The 21,082-nt window shown below is 38.3% G+C and overlaps 1 protein-coding gene across 1 annotated transcript in view; it reads left to right on the forward strand.

Annotated features, from left to right (window-relative positions):
- LOC308247547 (aldo-keto reductase family 1 member D1-like) overlaps positions 1–19,886 on the forward strand; it is a gene marked incomplete at both ends in the record, with an annotated part of 51,035 nt that extends 31,149 nt beyond the window's left edge. The window contains 5 exons of the mRNA XM_080666821.1: positions 3,286–3,408; positions 9,338–9,447; positions 10,165–10,330; positions 13,708–13,790; positions 19,844–19,886. Coding sequence (XP_080522947.1) covers positions 3,286–3,408; positions 9,338–9,447; positions 10,165–10,330; positions 13,708–13,790; positions 19,844–19,886 — 525 coding nt within the window. The remainder of the gene's footprint in view (positions 1–3,285; positions 3,409–9,337; positions 9,448–10,164; positions 10,331–13,707; positions 13,791–19,843) is intronic.
- Positions 19,887–21,082: the final 1,196 nt, after the last annotated feature.

Genomic DNA, 21,082 nt, shown 5'->3' on the forward strand with positions numbered 1-21,082 from the left:
ATATCTCAATTACAGATGCTAACATAAACAGAACAGAGAACCAAGGACTTTTAAATTAGCCAATTAATATATTAAAGGAGAGAAGAAAATATATTAGCAATGTGAAATAAGAAAACATTTTTTAAAAGCAAGCATTAAGTAATAATTAGGAAAAATAAAACACAATGCAATAGATGGGATAAATGTGAAATGGACATAAAGAAAAAGGGATCAAATTGAAAGATCAGAATAAGGAAATCTCCCAATATGAAGTAGGAAAAGACAAGAAAAAAAATTAAATTAAATGTGAAAGAAAAGCTAAGAGATGTACAGTACTTAGAATTTTCAGTACTCACATAATAGAAAAAAAAACAAGAAAGAAAGAAAAAGGAAAAGAAGTAATATTTAAAGGGAAAAAAAAACAAAACACAGAGATATTGAATGAGCATAGATTACCAAAGACGAAAGAGAAGGAAACCCACACCTAGACACAATATAGAGAAATTTAAGAATATCAAATATAAAGAGAAAATGTTAATGCTTCCAGAGTATAGCAAACAAGTCAGTAAAGGGGACAAAATGGAATAATAAAAGATAATCCAAGAGAAGGCAGGAAAAGAAAAACAGAAGGTAAATGAATAGATGAGGAAATAAAAAAACAAATACCAAGATGAAAGATTTAAACTCAGTGATATTAATAATCACAGTATAGATACATATTTGAAACAATGCAGTTAAAAGGCAGAGGTCAGAATGGACAAAAAGCAAAACCCCACTATATGTTATATATACGAAACCCATTTTAAATAAAAATTTTTATACAAACATGTTTAAAGTCAAAGGTTTAAAAAATTATAGGACAGGGGAAAATATACTATGCTAACAGTAATAAAAAGAAAGCTGGAGTAGCTATTTTAATATCAACAAAGATTCCAGAGCCTCTTTATTCCCAGGGATAAAGAACTTTGTTTTATACTAAAAAGGTAACAAATCCTAAACATCTATGCACCTAATAACAAAACTCAAAAAATACTGAAAAGGGAAAGGCAATAAAGGAGTCAGTCATACTAGTATAAATGAGATTGGTATCAGTTTTGTTTTGATCAGTTCTGTTATATTATCAGCAGCACAGGGTGCAAAAGAGATAACAGAATAGTATTTTCAAAGTATTGAAGAACATTGAACTTGAACTTTATATCCAAACTGTAAGACAAAAATGATGCATGATGAAAATATTTTCTGATCCACACACTGCTCAGAAGTTTTGCCACATAAAGACCAACACTGAAAACTACTACTAAATAAGAGGAGCAAAAATCTAAAAGATGCTCCAAGAAGTTTATAAACTGAAAGTAATCAAATAAAACCTGATATAGTTTTTATTATCTATAAAATAATCTAACATTAAGTAAAAAGAGAAAAATATACCTATAATAATAGGAAATTAAATTCTGCATAGACTATTAATATCATAGATGTTGGGGGTGGGGGTAAATCAAGGAATGTGTGAGCATATAAATTCTTACCTTTATTAAAGAAAAGATATAGATATAAACTTTTTAAAATGAAGTATTAAAAAGAAACATAAAAGTGGGAAAAACTGAAGTAAGAAATTAAGATGGTAGAAACAATCCAAATATTTTTATAGTTACAATAAATATGAACTAAATTCACCTACTAAAAGACAAAGATTGACAGATTAGAATTAGGCACATCTAAACATAAAGACATGTGAAAAATTAGGCTAGGCCTAATTTTATATTAAAATTTAAAGGGGGGGGGGAATCTTATCAGTCTAATACTTAGAAAAAGTTGTATAGTTATAGTAATACTAGAGGCTGGTGCACAAAATTCATGCACGGGTAGGATCCCTATGCCTGGCCAGCAATCATGGCTGATCAGGGCCTTCCCACTGCCAGACAGGGCCTTCCTTCATTCCACGCCGCCCTCTGGTGGTCAGCATACATATCAAGTGGTCCAACTCCAGGTTGGTCGAACTCCCTAGGGGACAATTTGCATATTAGCCTTTTATTATATAGGATCAGACAACATAGTTTTTTATTTTATTCTTTAATCCTCACCCAAAGACATGTTTATTTTTACTTATTTATTGGCTGATTTCAGAGAGAGGAAGGGAGAGGGAGAGAAAGAAACATCAGTGATGAGACAGAATCATCCATCAGCTCCCTCCTGCATGCCCCCAAGGGGGACCAGGCCACAATCTGGGAATGTGCACTGACTGGGAATCAAACTGTGATCTCCTGGTTCATAGACCAATACTCAACCACTGAGCAATACAGGCTCAAATATGTACCCAATAAAATATCTGCAAATATATGAAAGAAAAATTATATGAAAACATTTTAAAGTAGAGCCCAACGGGCAAAGCTCAGTGGTTGAGTATGAACCAAGAGGTCAAGATTTGATTCCACTTAGGGTCTGTGCCTGGATTGCCAGCTAGATCTCCAGTGGGGGTACTGGGGGGTTCAGGAGGCAGCTGATCAATGATTCTCTCTCACCTTTGGTGTTTCTTTCTCCCTCTCTCTCCCTCTGAAATCAATAAAAATATATTTTTAACATTTTTTAAATAGAATACATGAAGACATTGATAAATTGACTATTATAGTGGGAGATTACTGTCATATTCTTTTAAATTATTGAGAAGCCATGAAAAGCTTACATATGGCCCTAACCGGTTTGGCTCAGTGGATGGAGCGGCGGCCTGCGGACTCAAGGGTCCCAGGTTCGATTCCGGTCAAGCGCATGTACCTTGGTTGTGGGCACATCCCCAGTAGGGGGCGTGCAAGAGGCAGCTGATCGATGTTTCTCTCTCATCGATGTTTCTAACTCTCTATCCCTCTCCCTTCCTCTCTGTAAAAAATCAATAAAATATATTAAAAAAAAAAGAAAAGCTTACATATGTATGAGAGAGAGTGAGAGAGAAGAGAGATTTGCATCCAAAAACAGCAGAATATACATTTTTACACATCCAAGACACTTATGAAAATTGACTAGGTACCATACCATAAAGAAAGCCTCAACAAATTTCAAGAAATAAGATCATTATAAACAAACAAACAAAAAAGAAATAAGATTATTATATATATTACAGGGGAAAGATATGGTATACAATATACCTCAATCAAACAATTCCTACTTGTGTCCACCCTACATTTTTTTCTTCACAGAATGACTATTAACATACCCAGGGTCTTTCCTTTTTAAATAATTTATACTAACCCTGTAAACATTCATTCTTACTTGTTTTGAGGCTTCTTTTTGGATTCAATGGCATTTACTCTACAGGCTTTGGAAGCTTGCAAAGATTCTGGCTTGGTGAAATCTCTTGGTGTATCTGATTTTAACCGCAGACAGCTGGAGCTAATACTGAACAAACCAGGACTCAAATATAAGCCAGTCTGCAACCAGGTACAGTCTGACAAGAGGGTGGGATGTGGCAAGGAATTTCAAGAGTTACTTAACATAAAGAACCATGGGTTAGGTGTCAGAAAGTTTTGTGCTCACTCTACAAAAAGATCCTGGACAAGTCTTTTAACTTCTCTCAACTTATGTCTCTTAAATAATAAAAAATAAAGATTTGAAAGCTTAAATCCAAACCAAAGTAACCCCCAAAAAATTTTGAAGAAAAATAATGATGGGAACAAGACCTGCCAGATATTAAGACAATTGGAATAGAAGAGATTAAAAATGGTGGCAGAGTAGGTGGAAGCTACACAGACCCACTTCCAGGACCAAACTGGAATTACAACTAAAATACAAAAAAAAAAAAAAAAAAAAAAAAAAAACCATCCTGAGTAATCAACTGAAGACTAGCTGGAGAGAACCCTGATAACCAAGCTTGGAAAATGGAGACCTCATAGAGACTGGTAGGAAGGGTAGAGATGTGAAAGGGCTGATGGGCTCTAAGAGACAGCAGATGAAGTTCTGGAGATATATCTCAGCTGTGGGGAGTTCCCACTAAGAACTCTGGGGTCTAATCCCCAGACTTGGCCCCTAGCAGAGAGCACCAGAACTAAGAAAGGTGCCCACATAACATCTGGCTGTGAAAAGCAGCAGGGTTGCTGTCTGCCAGCCAGAGATGGCTGGAAATTCAGGCACCCTCTTAAAGGGCCAATGCACAAAATTTAATGTTCATCCACACACCTTGGGCTCCAGAATGGACTGGAGCTCAGTGAGCAGAAGCTAGATTAGGGGGTTCTGGATTAGCTCAGAAGGCAAACACCCCAGTTGCCTGTGCTGAGTCATTCCCTCACCCTACATAGGTCATCTTTCTCAGGCAGACCTTTGCTATTCAGACAGTTTTTGATTGGGGTGGGGTGTAGGAGGCGGGGAGACAGTTGACCCACCCTATTGAAAAATCTTTTGCCCCAACCTGTGGAGTTTCTGAGGCCCATTAAGAGAATGAGAATAGCCTTAGCCAGTTTTGCTCAGTGGATAGAGCATTGGCCTGTGGATTGAAGGGTCCAGGATTCAATTCTGGTCAAGGGGACATGCCTGGGTTTTGGACTCAGTCCCCAGCAGGGGGCATGCAAGAGGCAGCTGATCAATGGTTCTCTCTCATCACTGATGTTTCTAACTCTCTCTCTCTCCCTTTCTCTCTGAAATCAATAAAAATACATTTTTTTTAAAGAGACAGAGAATAACAATCTATAGGAAGAAGCAATTGCTCCAATTGCCCAGTTGGTAAACCTCTCACCACACCTGTGTATGATTGCCTAAGGACTACTCAAGACTGAATCCAGTCAGTCTCAGGCAGAGATGGGTCTCTGGAGGCTTTGCAACTTTGCCTGATCTAATTAGTCAGAAACAGCATTTGACACTGTCCTTCACTAGAGATTGGGAATCATAGCAGATCTACCTAATACATAGTCTTAAACCCAAACAGGTAGCAATAATGGGAAGACAAAAAAACAAACAAACCCCAAATAAAAGAACAAGAGAATTTTCCAAAAGAAGAGATAAATGAAATGCAGACAAGAAATTTATCTGATATAGAATTCAGAATAATGATGGTAAAGATGCTCAACAGCATGAGAAAAGATATAGTAACTATGGAAAAAGAACAGTCTGAAATAAAGAATGACATAGCACTAATAAAGAACACATTGGAAGGAATACACAGCAGACTAGGGGAAGCTGAGGATTGCATCAGTGAATCAGAAGATAGGACAGAAAAAAATCACACAGAGAACAAAAAGGAAAAAAAATTTAAAAAGAAGACAGCTGAGGTGTGGGACAACATGAAATGGAAAAATATTTGCATAATAAGTGTACCAGAAGGGGAAGAAAGTGAGCAAGAAACAGAGAACATGTTTGAACAAATAATAGCAGAATATTTCCCTAACCTGGTGAAGGAAAAATTCACATAATTAGGAGGCAGAGAAAATCCCAAGCAAGAAGAACCTAAAGAGCACAACATCCAGACACATCATAATTAAAATGCTAAAAATTAAAGGAAAAGAGAGAATCTTAAAGGCAGAAGGAGAAAAGCAATTTGTTACCTACAAAGGAGCTCCCATAAGGCTGTCAGCTGATTTCTCATCAGAAACTCTACCAGTCAGAAGGAACTGGAATGAAGAAGTCAAGGTAATGAGAAGCAAAGGTCTGAAACCAAGATGACTACAAGGCTATCATTCAAAATAGATGGTTAAATAAAGAGCTTCCCAGACCAAAAAAAAAAAAAAAAAAAAAAGCCAAAGGAGTTTATCACCACCAAACCAGCATTGCAAGAAATGCTAAAGGGACTGCTGAAATGAGAGGAAGAAATAGAGAAAGAAACCTAGGCAAACAGAATACAAATGGCAGTAAAAAAGTATCTATCAATAATAACCTTAAATAAAAATGAATTAAATGGCCCTAACCAGTTTGGCTCAGTGGATAGAGCGTCGGCTTGTGGACTGAAAGGTCCCAGCTTCGATTCCAGTCAAGGGCATGTACCTTGGTTGCGGGCACATCCCCAGTGGGAGGTGTGCAGGAGGCAGCTGATTGATGTTTCTCTCTCATTGATGTTTCTAACTCTCTATCCCTCTCCCTTCCTCTCTGTAAAAAAGCAATAAAATATATTTTTTTAAAAATGAATTAAATGCTTCAAGCAAAAGACAAAGGGTAGCTAAATAGATGCAAAAACATGACCCAACTATAGCTGTCTACAATGAGACCCAACTCAAAGCAAAAGACACAAATAGGATGATAGTGAAAGGATGGAAATAAATTTTCCATGCAACTGGGAAAGAAAAAAAAAAAAGCTGGGGTAGCAATACTTATATCTGCCAAAATAGGCTTTGAAATGAAGTCCATAACAAGTGTCAACAAAGGTCACTTCATAGTAATAAAGGAATAGATCCAACAACATGATATAATTCTGGTAAATATATATGCACTCAATATAGGAGCACCTAAATATAAGAAACTTCTTGAGGACTTTAAGGGAGAGATAGACAATAATACAGCTATCATGGGGACTTTAACACCCCCACTTACTTCACTGGATAGATCTTCCAAACAAAAAATTAATAAGGAAACCGTGACTCTAAATGACAAACTAGATCACATGGATTTAGTTAACATTTATAGAACATTTCACCCCAAATCTTCGGAATATATATTCTTTGCAAGTGCACATGGGTCATTCACAAAGACAGACCACATGTTAGGACACAAAACAAGTCTCTACAAGTTCAAGAAGACTGAAATCATATCCAGCATCTTCTCAGATCACAGTGGAATGAAATTAGAAATCAATTACAGTAAAAACACCCAAAAACATTCAAACACATGGAGGTTAAGTAGCATGTTATTAAACAATGAATGGGTTACCAATGAGATCAAGAGAGAAATAAAAAACGTCATTGAAAGAAATGAAAACGAAAACACAATAACCCCAAGTGTCTCTGGGACACAGCAAAAGGAGTCTTAAGAGGGAAGTTCATAGCACTACAGGCCTACCTCAAAAAACAAGAAAAAAAAATAATAAACTAACCCTACAACTTAAAGAATTAGAAAGAGAACAAGAAAAGCCCAGAGTAAGTAAAAGGAATGAAATAACAAATATTACAACCAAGATTACTCTACCAGCAAAGCTATCATTTAGAATTGAAGGTCAGATAAATAGCTTCACAGATAAGAAAAAGCTAAAGGAGTTCATCACTGCCAAACCAGTATTATATGAAATGCTGAAGGGTATTCTTTAAGAAGAGGAAGAAGAAGAAAAAGGTAAAGATAAAAATTATGAACAACAAAGTGACAACAAATACATATCTATCAACAAGTGAATCTAAAACTCAAGTGAATAAAAAATCTGATGAACAGAATAAACTGGTGAATATAATAGAATCAGGGGCATAGAAAGGGAGTGGACTGACAATTCTTGGGGGGTAGGGGAGGTAGGAGTGCGGGAAGAGACTGGACAAAAATCGTACACCTATGGATGAGGACAGTGGGGGGTGGTGTGGTAAGGGCAGAGGGTGGGGTGGGAACCAGGTGGAGGGGAGCTATGGGGGGAAAAAAGAGGAACAACTGTAATAAGCTGAACAATAAAGATTTATTTTTTAAAATTTGATGCAAAATATAATAGGACAAGCTAGTGTCAAATGGATGGGTTTTTTAATAAACTATTTAACCCTACAACTAATGGTGTGGGGAAAATGCCTAGTTATGTGGAAACAATATAGATCTTTGCTTATAATACTCCAAAATGAATGTCCCTACAATTTAGAGTTAAAGAGAAAGACAAAGTCATTGTAAATACTACACAAGAATTTCAGTTTTCTGAAGCTATGGACAGAAAAGTAAGCCATGGAAAAATTATAAAGAAGATGTTAAACTTAACAGTATAAAAATGTTAAATGTAAAAATATCAGAAGCAAAGAGCAAGTAAATATAATTATAATTTTAAATTCAATAGAAAAGAGGTTTATATCCTTGTGAATTAAAAGTCTAATAAAAATCAATGAAAAAATAGAAGAAATACTAAAGCTCAACAGGAAAATGGGCAAAAGTAATGAATAGAAATTTGCAGAAGACAATTTGCAAGATTGGTAAGCAAGACCTGCAATCAGGGGAGCATTGGCCAGCGGCAGCTCAACCTGGACTAACCCCCTGAAACTGTCTCCAAAGCCCCCTTTTCTCTGATTTGGCTCATTGAGAAATCAGTGTTTTTAGTAACTTAAAAATTCTGGCATGAGTCCATGACAGAAAGAATGAATTATTACCTACGTCATGACTACAGCCCACAGCTGAAATAGAAGGGTGGCCATTTTACAAATACCACTTCCAAACTGACACCTAAGCTAACACTATACAATATGCTCTCAAGTACATAGAGGAGCAACCTTTGACTTCTTAAGTGACTTCAATCCATCCCCTTATTCCTCCTTTTTCCCTCACCAGCACATCTCCTTCCTACACCCCCAAGAACAATATTTTGTCATTTAAATGTTGAAATGAAAATAGGTTTCTTACAAATATACAGAGAAAGATGGTAACTTTTTATCTCAGAATGAAAAAGAGAGTAAAAATTTGACAATGTGTCTCCTCATGCTAATGAGTAAATACCCTGATCTGTTGGCACAAGAATGTTGATCAGCTTCACAAATATATCGGACGAGGGAGGCAAGACATGTTGGAAGATCACAGCCTGAGCCTATTCATGTGTTGTAGGTTGTCTGAAAGCAGAGCATAGCAATACTGTAGCGATGGCTTACCAATACTGCAGCCCTTCCGAAGCGCCATCTTCAACAGTTTGCAGCATCCACAGTGATGCTCCCAGAGATTCTGCCTCTGTCCTCTCTGTATACTTACTGTTTTCAATGTTGAATGTAAAAAAATAAAAATAAATGAGTAGAACTCTCATCCAAGAAAATAAAATTCATCTTTAAATTTAGTTTCATACATGTTCTTCCTCTTGGGAAAATATTCTTAGATGTTTGATAGCTAGAGACAGAGGGCTTCTATGACATGTCACTTCTACTTACTAAGACTAATCTAAACATTGAGACTGTTTGTTGTGGAAATTGTATTTTCTAGGATGTTTATTATAAATAACTGAGTCTGTTCATTTCAAGTTTGAAACTATGATAGGGACACAAAATTGAATTTTACCCCCAATTATTTTATAATTAACCCACAGATGGTGCCCTTACTAACCTTGTTGTAATTAACTTCACCAGTATATAAACAATGTAAGTTTCCTTGTTAGAAAAAAATATTTAGAATTTGTCTCACTATCCATAATACTTTAAAATGAAGTTTATTTCAGGATTTTTTTTAAAACTACGTAAAATTGCATTCATCTACAAGGCCTTAATTTTGTGCTCTGCTCTCCAATGCAACCACATAGGTGGAGTGCCATCCATATTTCACCCAGAGGAAACTCCTGGAATTTTGCCAACAACATGACATTGTCATTGTTGCATATACCCCTTTGGGGATCTCTAGAGATCCAGGCGGGTAAGTATGCTGTACATCTCTTCAGGAAGTGTTTCCTTTGATATAGAGTATGAGGCTAATGTGAATTATTTTATTGAAATGATTCTACTGGGCTGTGTAATCTTAAGAAACTTACTTAAACTCTTCAGGTCATTCTCCACATATCCAAACTGAGCTAATAAAACCTTCCTCACTTAGATGTTGTAAGAATTGATTATACTATATGTATAAAATGACCTAACAGTGCCTAAAACACAGAGATGATCCATAAATGTTAGTTTCGGTATTATTTGATAGAGTCTCTATGGCCTATATTCTGAAATTTTATAATTTTTTTATCTCTGTATTCAATGGCAACACTTCTACTATGATGTGTTTCACAAACCAAAGTAGAAATTTTTCTACTCTAATATGATTCCAAGGGTTGTACCTCTACTTCTTCCACTTCAGGCTTTCTGCCTTCTCACATATGCCTTCTTTCAGCCCAGCCCTCTCTATAAGACACATCAAAACATATCTACTTTCTCAAAAAGGCAGCAATATACATTTGCCTCTCTTGATCTTCCCACACTAAGAACAACTCTTCATTGAGGACTCTGCAATCACAGAAATTGCTTACAGATGACCTGAAACGTCCTGGTAGGTTACCAGGTGAATGGGAAGACAGAGGAAGAGGAGGATTAACCACTGCTTCTCATTGATCTACCTAAATATCATGCATGTTTTTATTTTTTTAAGGGTGATTACATATTTCCAACCTTTGTTAAATGATGAACTTCTAAACTCATTGGGGAAAAAGTACAATAAGACTGCAGCTCAAGTTGCTTTGCGTTTCAACATCCAGCGAGGGATAGTTGTCATTCCTAAAAGCTTTAACCCTAAAAGGATCAAAGAAAACTTTCAGGTAAGAAAACTGCTTCTGAAAATGTAAAAAGTAGGATATTTTATTCAAAGAATTTTGTTTAGATTAGTAAGAAGCTTGTAATGCCTTCATATTTTATTTTATACCAGCTCCCTGGCCCACTCTGCCCATATCTGAATTTAATTTTAGCTAAACTTGAGACAATCCACTTCGGGGATTGCTTTGCTGATTGTACATTACAGGCATACTTCAGAAATATTACAGGTACACCATTCTAGACCACCATAATAAAGCGTGAATTGCAATAAATTAACACAATGTTTTGCTTTCCCAGTACATATAAAAGTTTTATTTACACTATACTGCAGTCTATTAAGTAGAATTATGTCTAAAAATGTGCACAGTTTGCCCTAACCTGTTTGGCTCAGTGGATAGAGCGTTGGCCTGCAGACCGAAGGGTCCCAGGTTTGATTCCAGTCAAGGGCATGTACCCTGGTTGCAGGCACATCCCCATAGTGGGTGTGCAAGAGACAGCTGATTGATGTTTCTCTCTCATCAATGTTTCTAACTCTCTATCCCTCTCCCTTCCTCTCTGTAAAAAATCAATTAGATATATTAAAAAAATGAATAAAAAAAATAAAAATGTGCACAGTTTAATTTAAAAATACTTTATTGCTAAAAAGTTAACCAGCATTCAAGACTTCAGTGAGACGCAATCTTTTTGCTGGTGAAGGTCTTGCCTCAAGGTTGATGGGCTGCTGGTGGTTGCTGAAGGTTGGGGTGGCTTTGGCAATATCTTAAAATAAGAAAAAACAATATTTTCCATATTGATTAACTCTTCCTTTCATAAACAATTTCTCTGTCACATGTGATGCTGTTTGATAGCATTTTTACCCACAGACCTTCTTTCAAATTGGAGTTAATCCTCTCAGCCTGCTTTATCAACTCACTTTATGTAATAGTCTAAATCCTTTGTTGTCATTTCAACAATATTGATAGCGTCTTCGCCAGGAGTAGGTTTCATCTCAAGAAACCACTTTCTTTGCTCATCCATAAAAAGCAATTCCTCATCCATTCAAGTTTTATCATAAGATTGCAGCAATTCAGTCACATGTGGGGACTTCTGATTCTAGTTCTCCTGCTATTTCCACAACATTTGTGATTACTTCCTCCACTGAAGTCTTGAACCCTCAAAGTTATCAATGAGGGTTGGAATCAACTTCTTCCAAACTCCTGTTAATGTTGATATTCCGACCTCTTCTCATGAATCAGGAATGTTCTTAATGGCATCTAGAATGTGAATCCTTTCCAGGTTTTCAATTTATTTTGCCCAGATCTATCAGAAGAATCCCTACCTATGGCAGCTATAGCCTTATGTAACATATTTCTTGAATAATAAGATTTGAAAGTCAAAATTACTCCTGGACCCATAAGCTGCAGAATGGATGTTGTGTTAGCAGGCCTGGAAACATTAATCTCATTGTACATCTCCATCAGAGTTCTTGAGTGACTGGGTACATTGTCATATTTTGAAATAAATTTATTGTTTTTCTGAACAGTAGATGTCAACAGTGGGCTCAAAACATTCAGCAAATCATGTTGTCATCCCAGATTTGTTTTTGCAGAGTAGATTTAGCATAATTCTTAAAATTCTAGTTTTTCAGAATGGTAAATGACCATTTGCTTCAACTTAAGGTCACCAGCTGCATTAATCCTTAAGTAGAGAATCATCCCTATACTAATGCTTGAGTTAGGTCATGTGATAAACAGCCCTACTAGATGGTGGAAGGGAAGTTCATAAAAGGAAAAAAAGGGATTCTGTTATTAGCCAAGAGAAGAAAGAATGCTAGACAGTAATATCAACTACTGATAGTATTTTAACACCCAAATACCTCACAGTAAAAAGTCATTGACACTTTTTTCAGCCATCTTAAAAGAGAGAGCCACTGCAAAACTAATGTGTAGGCTCATCAAAATTTTTTTTAAATAACAACTACAAATTTTGCCTGGCTGGTTTGGCTCAATGGATAGAGCATCAGCCTGGGGACTGAAGGGTCCCAGGTTCAATTCTGGTCAATGGCTTGATTCACGGCTCTGGTCAGGGGCACATGCGGGAGGCAACCAATCGATGTGTCTCTCTCTCATTGATGATTCTCATTCTCTCTCTCTCTCTCTCTCTCTCTCTCTCTCTCTCTCTCTCTCTCTCCCCCCCCCTCTCTCCCCTCCTTTCCACTCTCTCTAAAATTCAATAGAAAAATATCCTCAGATGAGGATTAACAAAAAACTACAAATTTTGAGGTATCTGAAACAAAAGTGTTCATGGATTTAAAATTTTACTGTTCAGCCCCGCCAGTGTGGCTCAGTGATTGAGCATCAACCTATGAACCAGAAGGTCACAATTTGATTCTGGTCAGGGCACATGCCTGGGTTGCAGGCTCAATCACCACTGTAGAGCATATAGGAGGCAGCTAGTCAATAAGTCTCTTTCATCATTGATATTTCTCTACTTCCCCCACCCTTCCTCTTTGAAATCAATAAAAATATTTTTTAAATGATGAGAGAAGTGATTAAAAGGACAAAACAAAAGTTTTTTGAAAGTACAAAAGCAAATTTAGAGATAAGGGAATAATTTTTTTTTAATATATATATATATATATTTTAATATATTTTATTGATTTTTTACAGAGAAGAAGGGAGAGGGATAGAGAGTTAGAAACATCGATGAGAGAGAAGCATTGATCCGCTGCCTCCTGCACACCTCCCACTGGGGATGTGCCCGCAACCAAGGTACATGCCCTTGACTGGAATCGAACCTGGGACCTTTCAGTCCACAGGCTGACGCTCTATCCACTGAGCCAAACCGGTTTCAGCAGGGAATATTTTTAAGTGCACACAGGCTCTAGTCCAAAATCAAAAGTTCAGCATCTTGCCCTAACCAGTTTGGCTCAGTGGATAGAATGTCAGCCTGTGGACTCAAGGGTCCCAGGTTCGATTCTGGTCAAGGACATGTACCTTGGTTGCAGACACATCCTCGGTGGGGGGTGGGCAGGAGGCAGCTGATTGATGTTTCTCTCTCTCCCTCTCCCTTCCTCTCTGTAAAAAATCAATAAAATATATTAAAAAAAAAAGTTCAGCATCTTATCCAGAAAAAAATAAGAATTCTTCAGATGTCCTGAACATACGTTATTTCACAGCATTTGGAATTTCTTGTAAAATGTCTCTAGCAGAATTATCTTAAGACAAAGTGCAGAAGAGAATTCCTGTTCCAGTTCCATTAGGTGGATCCCAATGCTAGTCCAACTCCTCTTAGACATTTGCAGAGATGTTCATAAATCTTAGGTTTCCAATTGCTGGTCCCACGCAAGCTTGACCCATTTTCTGTCATTTTAAATGTCTGTCTTTTATTTTTGTTATTTCAGATCTTTGACTTTTCTCTCACTAAGGAAGAAATGAAGAGCATCGAAACCTTGAATAAAAATCTCCGCTTAGTGGATCTCCTCATGTGAGTTCTGGGGGATCCTTAATCAGGTACCACCCAGTGGTATTGGATTGAAAAGCATCACCAAGTGGGCCCTTATGAACCTGGACCTCTGTCCACAGAAAGCACAAGGCTAAAGGCCACTGGGCAGCATATTCTGAATATTAAATCGATCTGGCATTACATTCATTCTAGAAGTCCCTGCAAATCTATATTTTTATTTAAAAGAAGATTTCTGGCATTTATATTACATCCTATGACAGGCATGGCAGACTAAAGACCTTAAGAAGAACTTAGTCATAGTGTACAAATAATACAATTCAAATTAACCCAATTGCACCACAATTATTCAAACACCATATGTATTTCTTCCTAAAAATCAAAGTGATGCATGAATCATCAACAAAAAATACTTCCTGGGACAGAGACATGGGAGTGTAGTAGAAAGAGCATCAAGTTTTATTTTATTTTATTTTATTTTATTTTATTTTATTTTATTTTATTTTATTTTATTTTATTTTCTAGAGGCCCAGTGCATGAAATTCATGCACGGGGGGGGGGGGGTCCCTCAGCCTGGTCTGCACCCTCTCCAATCCAGGACCCTTCGTGGGATGTCTGACTGCCTCTCGCAATCAAGGACCACTGGCTTGTAACCACTCGCCTGCCTTCCTGCCTAATCACCCCTAACCACCTCTGCCTGCCTGCCTGCCTGATTGCCCCTAACTACTCCCCTACTGGCCCGATCACCCCTAACCGCCTCTGCCTTGGCCTGCACCCAGGACCCACAATTCCCTCCTCCGGCCGGTCACAGGCACCCAGGACCCAGGCTTCCCTCCCTCTGGCCGGCCACAGGCACCCAAGACCTAGGCCGGCTTCGCCCAGGCCAGCCAATGCCGCAGGGGACTGTGGGCAGGCAACTTCGCCTGGGCCGCAGCTGCAGGTGCTAGCATCTGGAACTGCAGGGTGGGCAGCTTGTCCTTCTCCCTGGCTGCAGGCGCAGGCGCTGGCGCCTGGGACCATGGGGTGAGTGGCTTGTCCCTTTCCTGGGCCACAGCCCCAGACACTGGCGCCTGGGACTGCGGGGCGTGCGGCCTGACCCTCTCCCAGGCCAGGCTGCAGGCACAGCCGCTGGCACCAGGACTGCAGGGCAGGCGGCTTGTCCCTCTCCCAGGCCGTAGCCTGGCTAGTCTCCAATCCTCTCTCACGAGCTCATTTGTACCTGACTGGTCCCCATTCCTCTCTCCCCAGTGTTCAGTGTCTGAGCCATTAAGGCGTGAGGGCATGACCACCATTTGCATATTAGCTTTTTAGTATATAGGACTAGAGGCCCAGTGCATATTTGTGCACTGGGGGGCGGGGGAGGTCCCTCAGCCTGGCCTGCACCCTCTCTCAGTCCACGACCCCTCAGGAGATGTCTGCCTTCCAGCTTAGGCCCCGCTCATAGCGACTGGTCGTTCTGTTGTTTGGTTGATTTGCGTATTAGGGTTTTATTATATAAGATACTTCTATCTGTCTATCTACCTATCTATCATCTATCCATCTGTCTCCCTGCCCTCAAGGAACTTGCCTTCAGTTTAATATTTCATTTTTCCTCCCATTTGGAATGACTATTTCTGTGTGAGCTATAATAAAGCTATGCACAGAGCAGATTGAATATCAAAGGCTGTGTCAAATGGGAAGGCTTCACAATGCAGATGCCAATTCATTGAAGACTTGAAAGCAGAGTAGTATTTGAAAAGGGACAGACATTTTTTGAAAAGCCAAGTGCATGCATTTTTTAAGATAGCCCTCCATTGCTACACAGAGGACCCTGGCACAGTGATTCTCAACTTTGTCCGCCCAACTGAAACCACCCAGGGAGCTTTCAAGGCAGACATGCCAGGTCCCTGCCCCTGAGATTAGAGTTTGTTTGATCTCAGAAGAGGCCTGGTCACGGAGACTTTAAGAGCTCTCTGGGTGCCGAAACCGGTTTGGCTCAGTGGATAGAGCGTCGGCCTGCGGACTGAAGGGTCCCGGGTTCGATTCCGGTCAAGGGCATGTACCTTGGTTGCGGGCACATCCCCAGTGGGGGGTGTGCAGGAGGCAGCTGATCGATGTTTCTCTCTCATCGATGTTTCTAGCTCTCTATCCCTCTCCCTTCCTCTCTGTAAAAAATCAATAAAAAAATATATTTAAAAAAAATAAAATAAAATAAAGAGCTCTCTGGGTGATCCTCATAAGCAGCCAAGGTTGAGCACTCTTGCCTCAGGTGATAGGCAAGAGGTTGTAGGTAGGGAAAAACTGGCTGTGTTACCAGGCTGTTGTAAAAACTTCCTATGTATAGCGTGGGGCAAAAGTAGATTTACGGTTGTGAATATGCAAAACAGAGTTAATAAAGCTATTGTAATAATCATAACCTGCATGTCTTTTTCCATATGAAGCACTGTAAGCCTACTTTTGCCCCACTGTGTATAATAATTTACACCAATTGTGGAAGTCATCTAAATTACTGGCATACATTTGTTCATAGCATTCCTATAGAAAGTTATAAAATCTTCTTGCAATGTATTTCATTTTAGTTTACATTTCCAGGGTATTTTAGACACTTCCCTTTATAGTATAAAATAATGTTACTTGTGAGACTTGAAAATAATTTTATATTCCCCATTCTTATGTTGATGAACGCAAAATTAAATAAATTTACTGTCTTATGTAAGATACAAATAAAGTGTCTAATCCAGTGCCTGACATGTAAAAGATGAAGGAAATAAACTGATATTTATTAAATATAAGTCCAGGACTGGGCTAGGTAATGACATATGTAATCTTAATTTATCTTCCATCAACTCATTTATGCCCACATAACAATTTATGTATGTATGTGTGTGTATATGTAGACAATAAAGTATAGGATTATTAAATGTACAACTTACATTAATAAACATTATTTTTCTGAAAAAAAATATTATGAAAACACTTTCTTTTTAAGTGCAAAGTACACTGTTTAGCCCTAGTACAATGTTCTGACATACCTTAGCGAACATGAAGGGTCATGTAGATTACTACAACCTATTGTAACTACATTCTTATCGCCAATTACAGTGTTCACCTGGGTGGAATGCTGGTTAAACCCATTCACAGACACCGCTTAATCCTGGAGTGATAATGGTTAACATAACTAAACATGACTTAGGGAAAACTCAGCCTGCAAAGTAATTTTTTAAAAATATTTTTTTATTGATTTCAGAGAGGAAGAGAGAGAGAGAGCTGGAAACATCAATGATGAGAGAGAATCATTGATTAGCTGCCTCCTGCACATGCCTCCTACCGGGGATCAATCCCACAACCCGTGCATGTGCCCTGACAGGGAATTGAACCTCGATCTTCTTGTATATAGGTCCATGCTCAATCACTGAGCCATGCAGGCTGGGCATGCCGAGGTAATTATTTTAAGATTTATCTGAATAAACCATGGTGGACGTCTGGCCTCTGCTCCCTCTTTCACCTAATTTCCCGCTCATGTCCCACTCCCCACCTGCTCTCACTCACTGGACTCCTCACACCCTTGGAGGCCACTACTGCTTCTGACCCCAGGCAGTTTCACACTCTGTTCTATCTCACATGTTACCATCACCATCACCGGGAAGGTGTACCTGATTACTTTAATCTAAACAGGTCACACCTATTTCTCTTCCATGATCTTTTTTCTTCTTCTGTGAATTAATTCCAAGCCGCCAGCTCTCTCGCTCTGCTCTCCTTCTGGCAGCCTCCCACTCTGCAAAGTTCTCCAAGCCGCCCACTCTGCTCTCGCCCTGCAGCAATGGACCCGGGACCCCGCGGGCGGGGCCTGGCGCCCATCTGGGACCCAGGCTGCTTGGTGCTTGCATATGCAAATTAACCTGCCATCTTTTTTTGTTAATTTGCATACTCACTCCTGATTGGCCTGTGGGCATTGCAGAGGTACAGTCAGTTTGCATCTTTCTCTTTTATTAGTGTAGATTGTTGACACTATTAGCCAAGAATCTAGTTTTATTTTATTTTATTTTATTTTATTTATTGTTGACACTATTACAGATGTACCCATTCCCCCCTTTACCCACCTTCACCCAACCCCAGACAGCCCCCGCCCTGCCGCCCCCCAGCTCTGGCCATCACCACACTGTTGTCTGTATCCATGGGCTATGTATATATGTTCTTTGACTAATCCCTTCACCTCAAGAAATTAGTTTTAAATGAATGCTCACCTATAAGATTTGAAGCTTGCCAAAACCGGTTTGGCTAAGTGGATAGAGCGTCAGCCTGCGGACTGAAAGGTCCCAGGTTCGATTCCGGTCAAGGGCACGTAACTTGGTTGCGGGCACATCCCCAGTAGGAGGTGTGCAAGAGGCAGCTGATCGATGTTTCTCTCTCATCGATGTTTCTAACTCTCTATCCCTCTTCCTTCCTCTCTGTAAAAAATCAATAAAATATATTAAAAAAAAAAAAAAAGATTTGAAGCTTCTAGCTCCACCATTCTAGCTCCATCCATCCACAAGTAAAATTCCTAACACTCCTTCCAATGTTGCCAGATTCTGTTATTTAATGAGGTAGCCCTTTATTCTCTAAATATTATAGGTCCTTGAAAATAAAAAGTTAATACACACACATGTAATGTATATACATATACACAATTTTTTCCTCTTAATCATTCTTTATTAATATTTCCAGTTCTTCAGATCACCTGAATAGTCATCTTATTTTACAATCTTCTCTTTAAGTGAGCAATATAAATGCTCATAAAAATAATTCATATACTTTGGATACTTTGGACCCCAAGTATTTCAAGAGTCAAAAACTGCTGTGACTACATTAATACCAAATTTCTGAATTCATTTCTGAATGAATAAAATAGTTTCCTAATGGGAATTTTCTAGAGAAAAAATTTTTGACATCTAACCACAAGAATGAAAGAATACAAACTTGGAAATAAAAAACATATAGGTTAATTAATAGCTCTTGAAGATAAATGGTTTCTATTGAATAAATATTATTAAATTAGGAAGAGATAGTAGGATGTAGTCAGTCCACCAATGTACTGATTATTTTTACAGTCAGTTGGTAACATTATTTGACATTTGACATGTTTAATACCTAATTCTAGAAACACTGAAAAAATAACTCATCATACCAGGAATAGAAAAATCATCAAGGAGAAAAAAATATTAGGCCCCATGGGTCAAAAAAAAAAAAAAAAAAAAAAAGTATCATTTAGGCACATTGGGCCATGATTCTTTTTTGTTTTTCATCAAGTTTATTATTAACTGGATTTCATAGCCTTTTCCTGTTTTAATTTAATTTGCAAAATTAAATCTTTATTGTTGAAAGTATTACATATGTCCCCCTTTTTCCCCATTAACTCCTTTCAGCCTGCCCTGGCCCCTGCCCCAGGCCTTCACCACCCTATTGTCTGTGTCCATGTATATTTTAATTGAAAGCTCATAGTACTTGTAGAGAATTGAGTCTTAGATGTGCTCCATGACAGGTGCCACACACACACACACACTCCAATCCTTTTAAAGACTGTTTCACCATTGCTGTTTAAGAGGTAGGTTCATCATCATCACTATCATCATTATAGCAGAAACTTCCTTTGCTGGTCATCACCTTCTAGATCTCAAACTATCAACTCCCAGGAGGCCTAATGAGAAGGGCAAGGAAGCACTGTGCAGAGAAGAGGGTGACCTTGATTGGTGACAGAGCTGTGAAGAGAAGTGCCTATGTGGTTCATTGACACAGGAGGCAGCCTCTATCAGGACAGCAGAAGGGAGGGAGGAGTTGGAAAGAGGCAGGCTTCACTCACCTCCTGTGTTTTTGTTCTGAGCAAAAAGTTGGTGTAGAGGCAGCCAGCCCCCTCCATGCCCAAACACACACACTGAAACCCAGGTGCTCTCCAGGGCTTTAGTAAAAGTGCTGGCTTAATGAAAACTGGGAGGAGGTGGGTAAGAAACCTAAGGAGTGATTAAGAGAGAGAGGGAGTGGTCGGTGAAATTGTCAGAAGATGCTAGTAACACATACAGCTGTGCGACTTTGGAATGAAAGGTTTTCCCTTGTTTTGGCAGATGGTCTGATCATCCCGAATACCCATTCCATGATGAATACTGACTTCAGAGAGCTCTGCACTTATTTTTCCCTGTGTGTGTACCACGACATTTGGCTGGTTGCTTCCCCGACATGTGAAAGTGAAAAGGGTTTTACTCTCCTCAGATGAAGTGGTGATGGGCTTAACTTCTGTATAAGAGAAGTGACTTTGACTTAGCTATGTTGAAGAAAAAAATATTTACATCTATTGAAATAATCGTTTGGAATTAAATAATTAAATTGTCAGCAAAGCCATAATGATTTGATGGTTGTGTGTTTCTATCATTTTTTATTCATTTTACCCAGCTTTAGGGATGGATAACTGCTAGTTTTCTCTTGCATGCTTTAAAGGGCCTGAGCTTCAACATAACTGGTGATCCACACTTACTGCCTATTACTCCTGCTCCCATGTACCATACAACCAGCATTATGCAAAATGGCTTGAGACTATCAACATATACAAATAAAACCCTGTATTGTAAGACGGTCCAAATATAACTATTTTAAAAGCAGGCTTTCAGAAATATACTGAAAAAAGCTTTATAAAATTTTTAAAGTGTTACTGGGATAATTGTGTCAATATCAATGTAGCAAGTTCCAAAGATCACTGGTAATTTTACTCTTAAGTTTTTTGAAGTGAATAAGAAGATAATTAGAATTCTGCAAGAGAAATAGATCTATTTTCAATTGATCTAAAGCAATATATTTTATTCATTCATATTGGGTCACTTTCACAGAGCAAGAGAGGTCTTTAAAAAGTATTTGTCCACAAAATTCTTTAAAAAAATAAAATAAAAAGCATTTGTTCAAACCAATTGCTTATAGATAATCTTCAATGACCTGAATATATACACTTCTGAGAAATTATCACTTTAAAAACATTTGATCTCTACTCATTTTTTCCATTTATTCCAATATTGATATTTATAATGCTGTCCTCTGGAAAATATATTGTTCACAAAAATTAATAAACTATGGTAACTTACTCCACCACATGGATCTCCATTTTGTTATGGGGGTAGCAGGCTGGTCATCTGAATCAATTCAAATTGAAAAAACCTTGATCAAGTTCCTATTGCACATTTAGCACTGGGAAGAGAGGGAAGAAAAGGAGAACAGAAATGAAAACGAAAGAACAGAAATTTGAGTCCTGATCTCTGTTGTCAAATCACCTCAATGTATTTTGGTAGCCCCTATGATAGTGACTTCTCATCCTAAAA

The sequence above is a fragment of the Plecotus auritus genome, assembly GCF_963455305.1.
Source record: "Plecotus auritus genome assembly, chromosome: 4".
NCBI lineage: Eukaryota > Metazoa > Chordata > Mammalia > Chiroptera > Vespertilionidae > Plecotus > Plecotus auritus.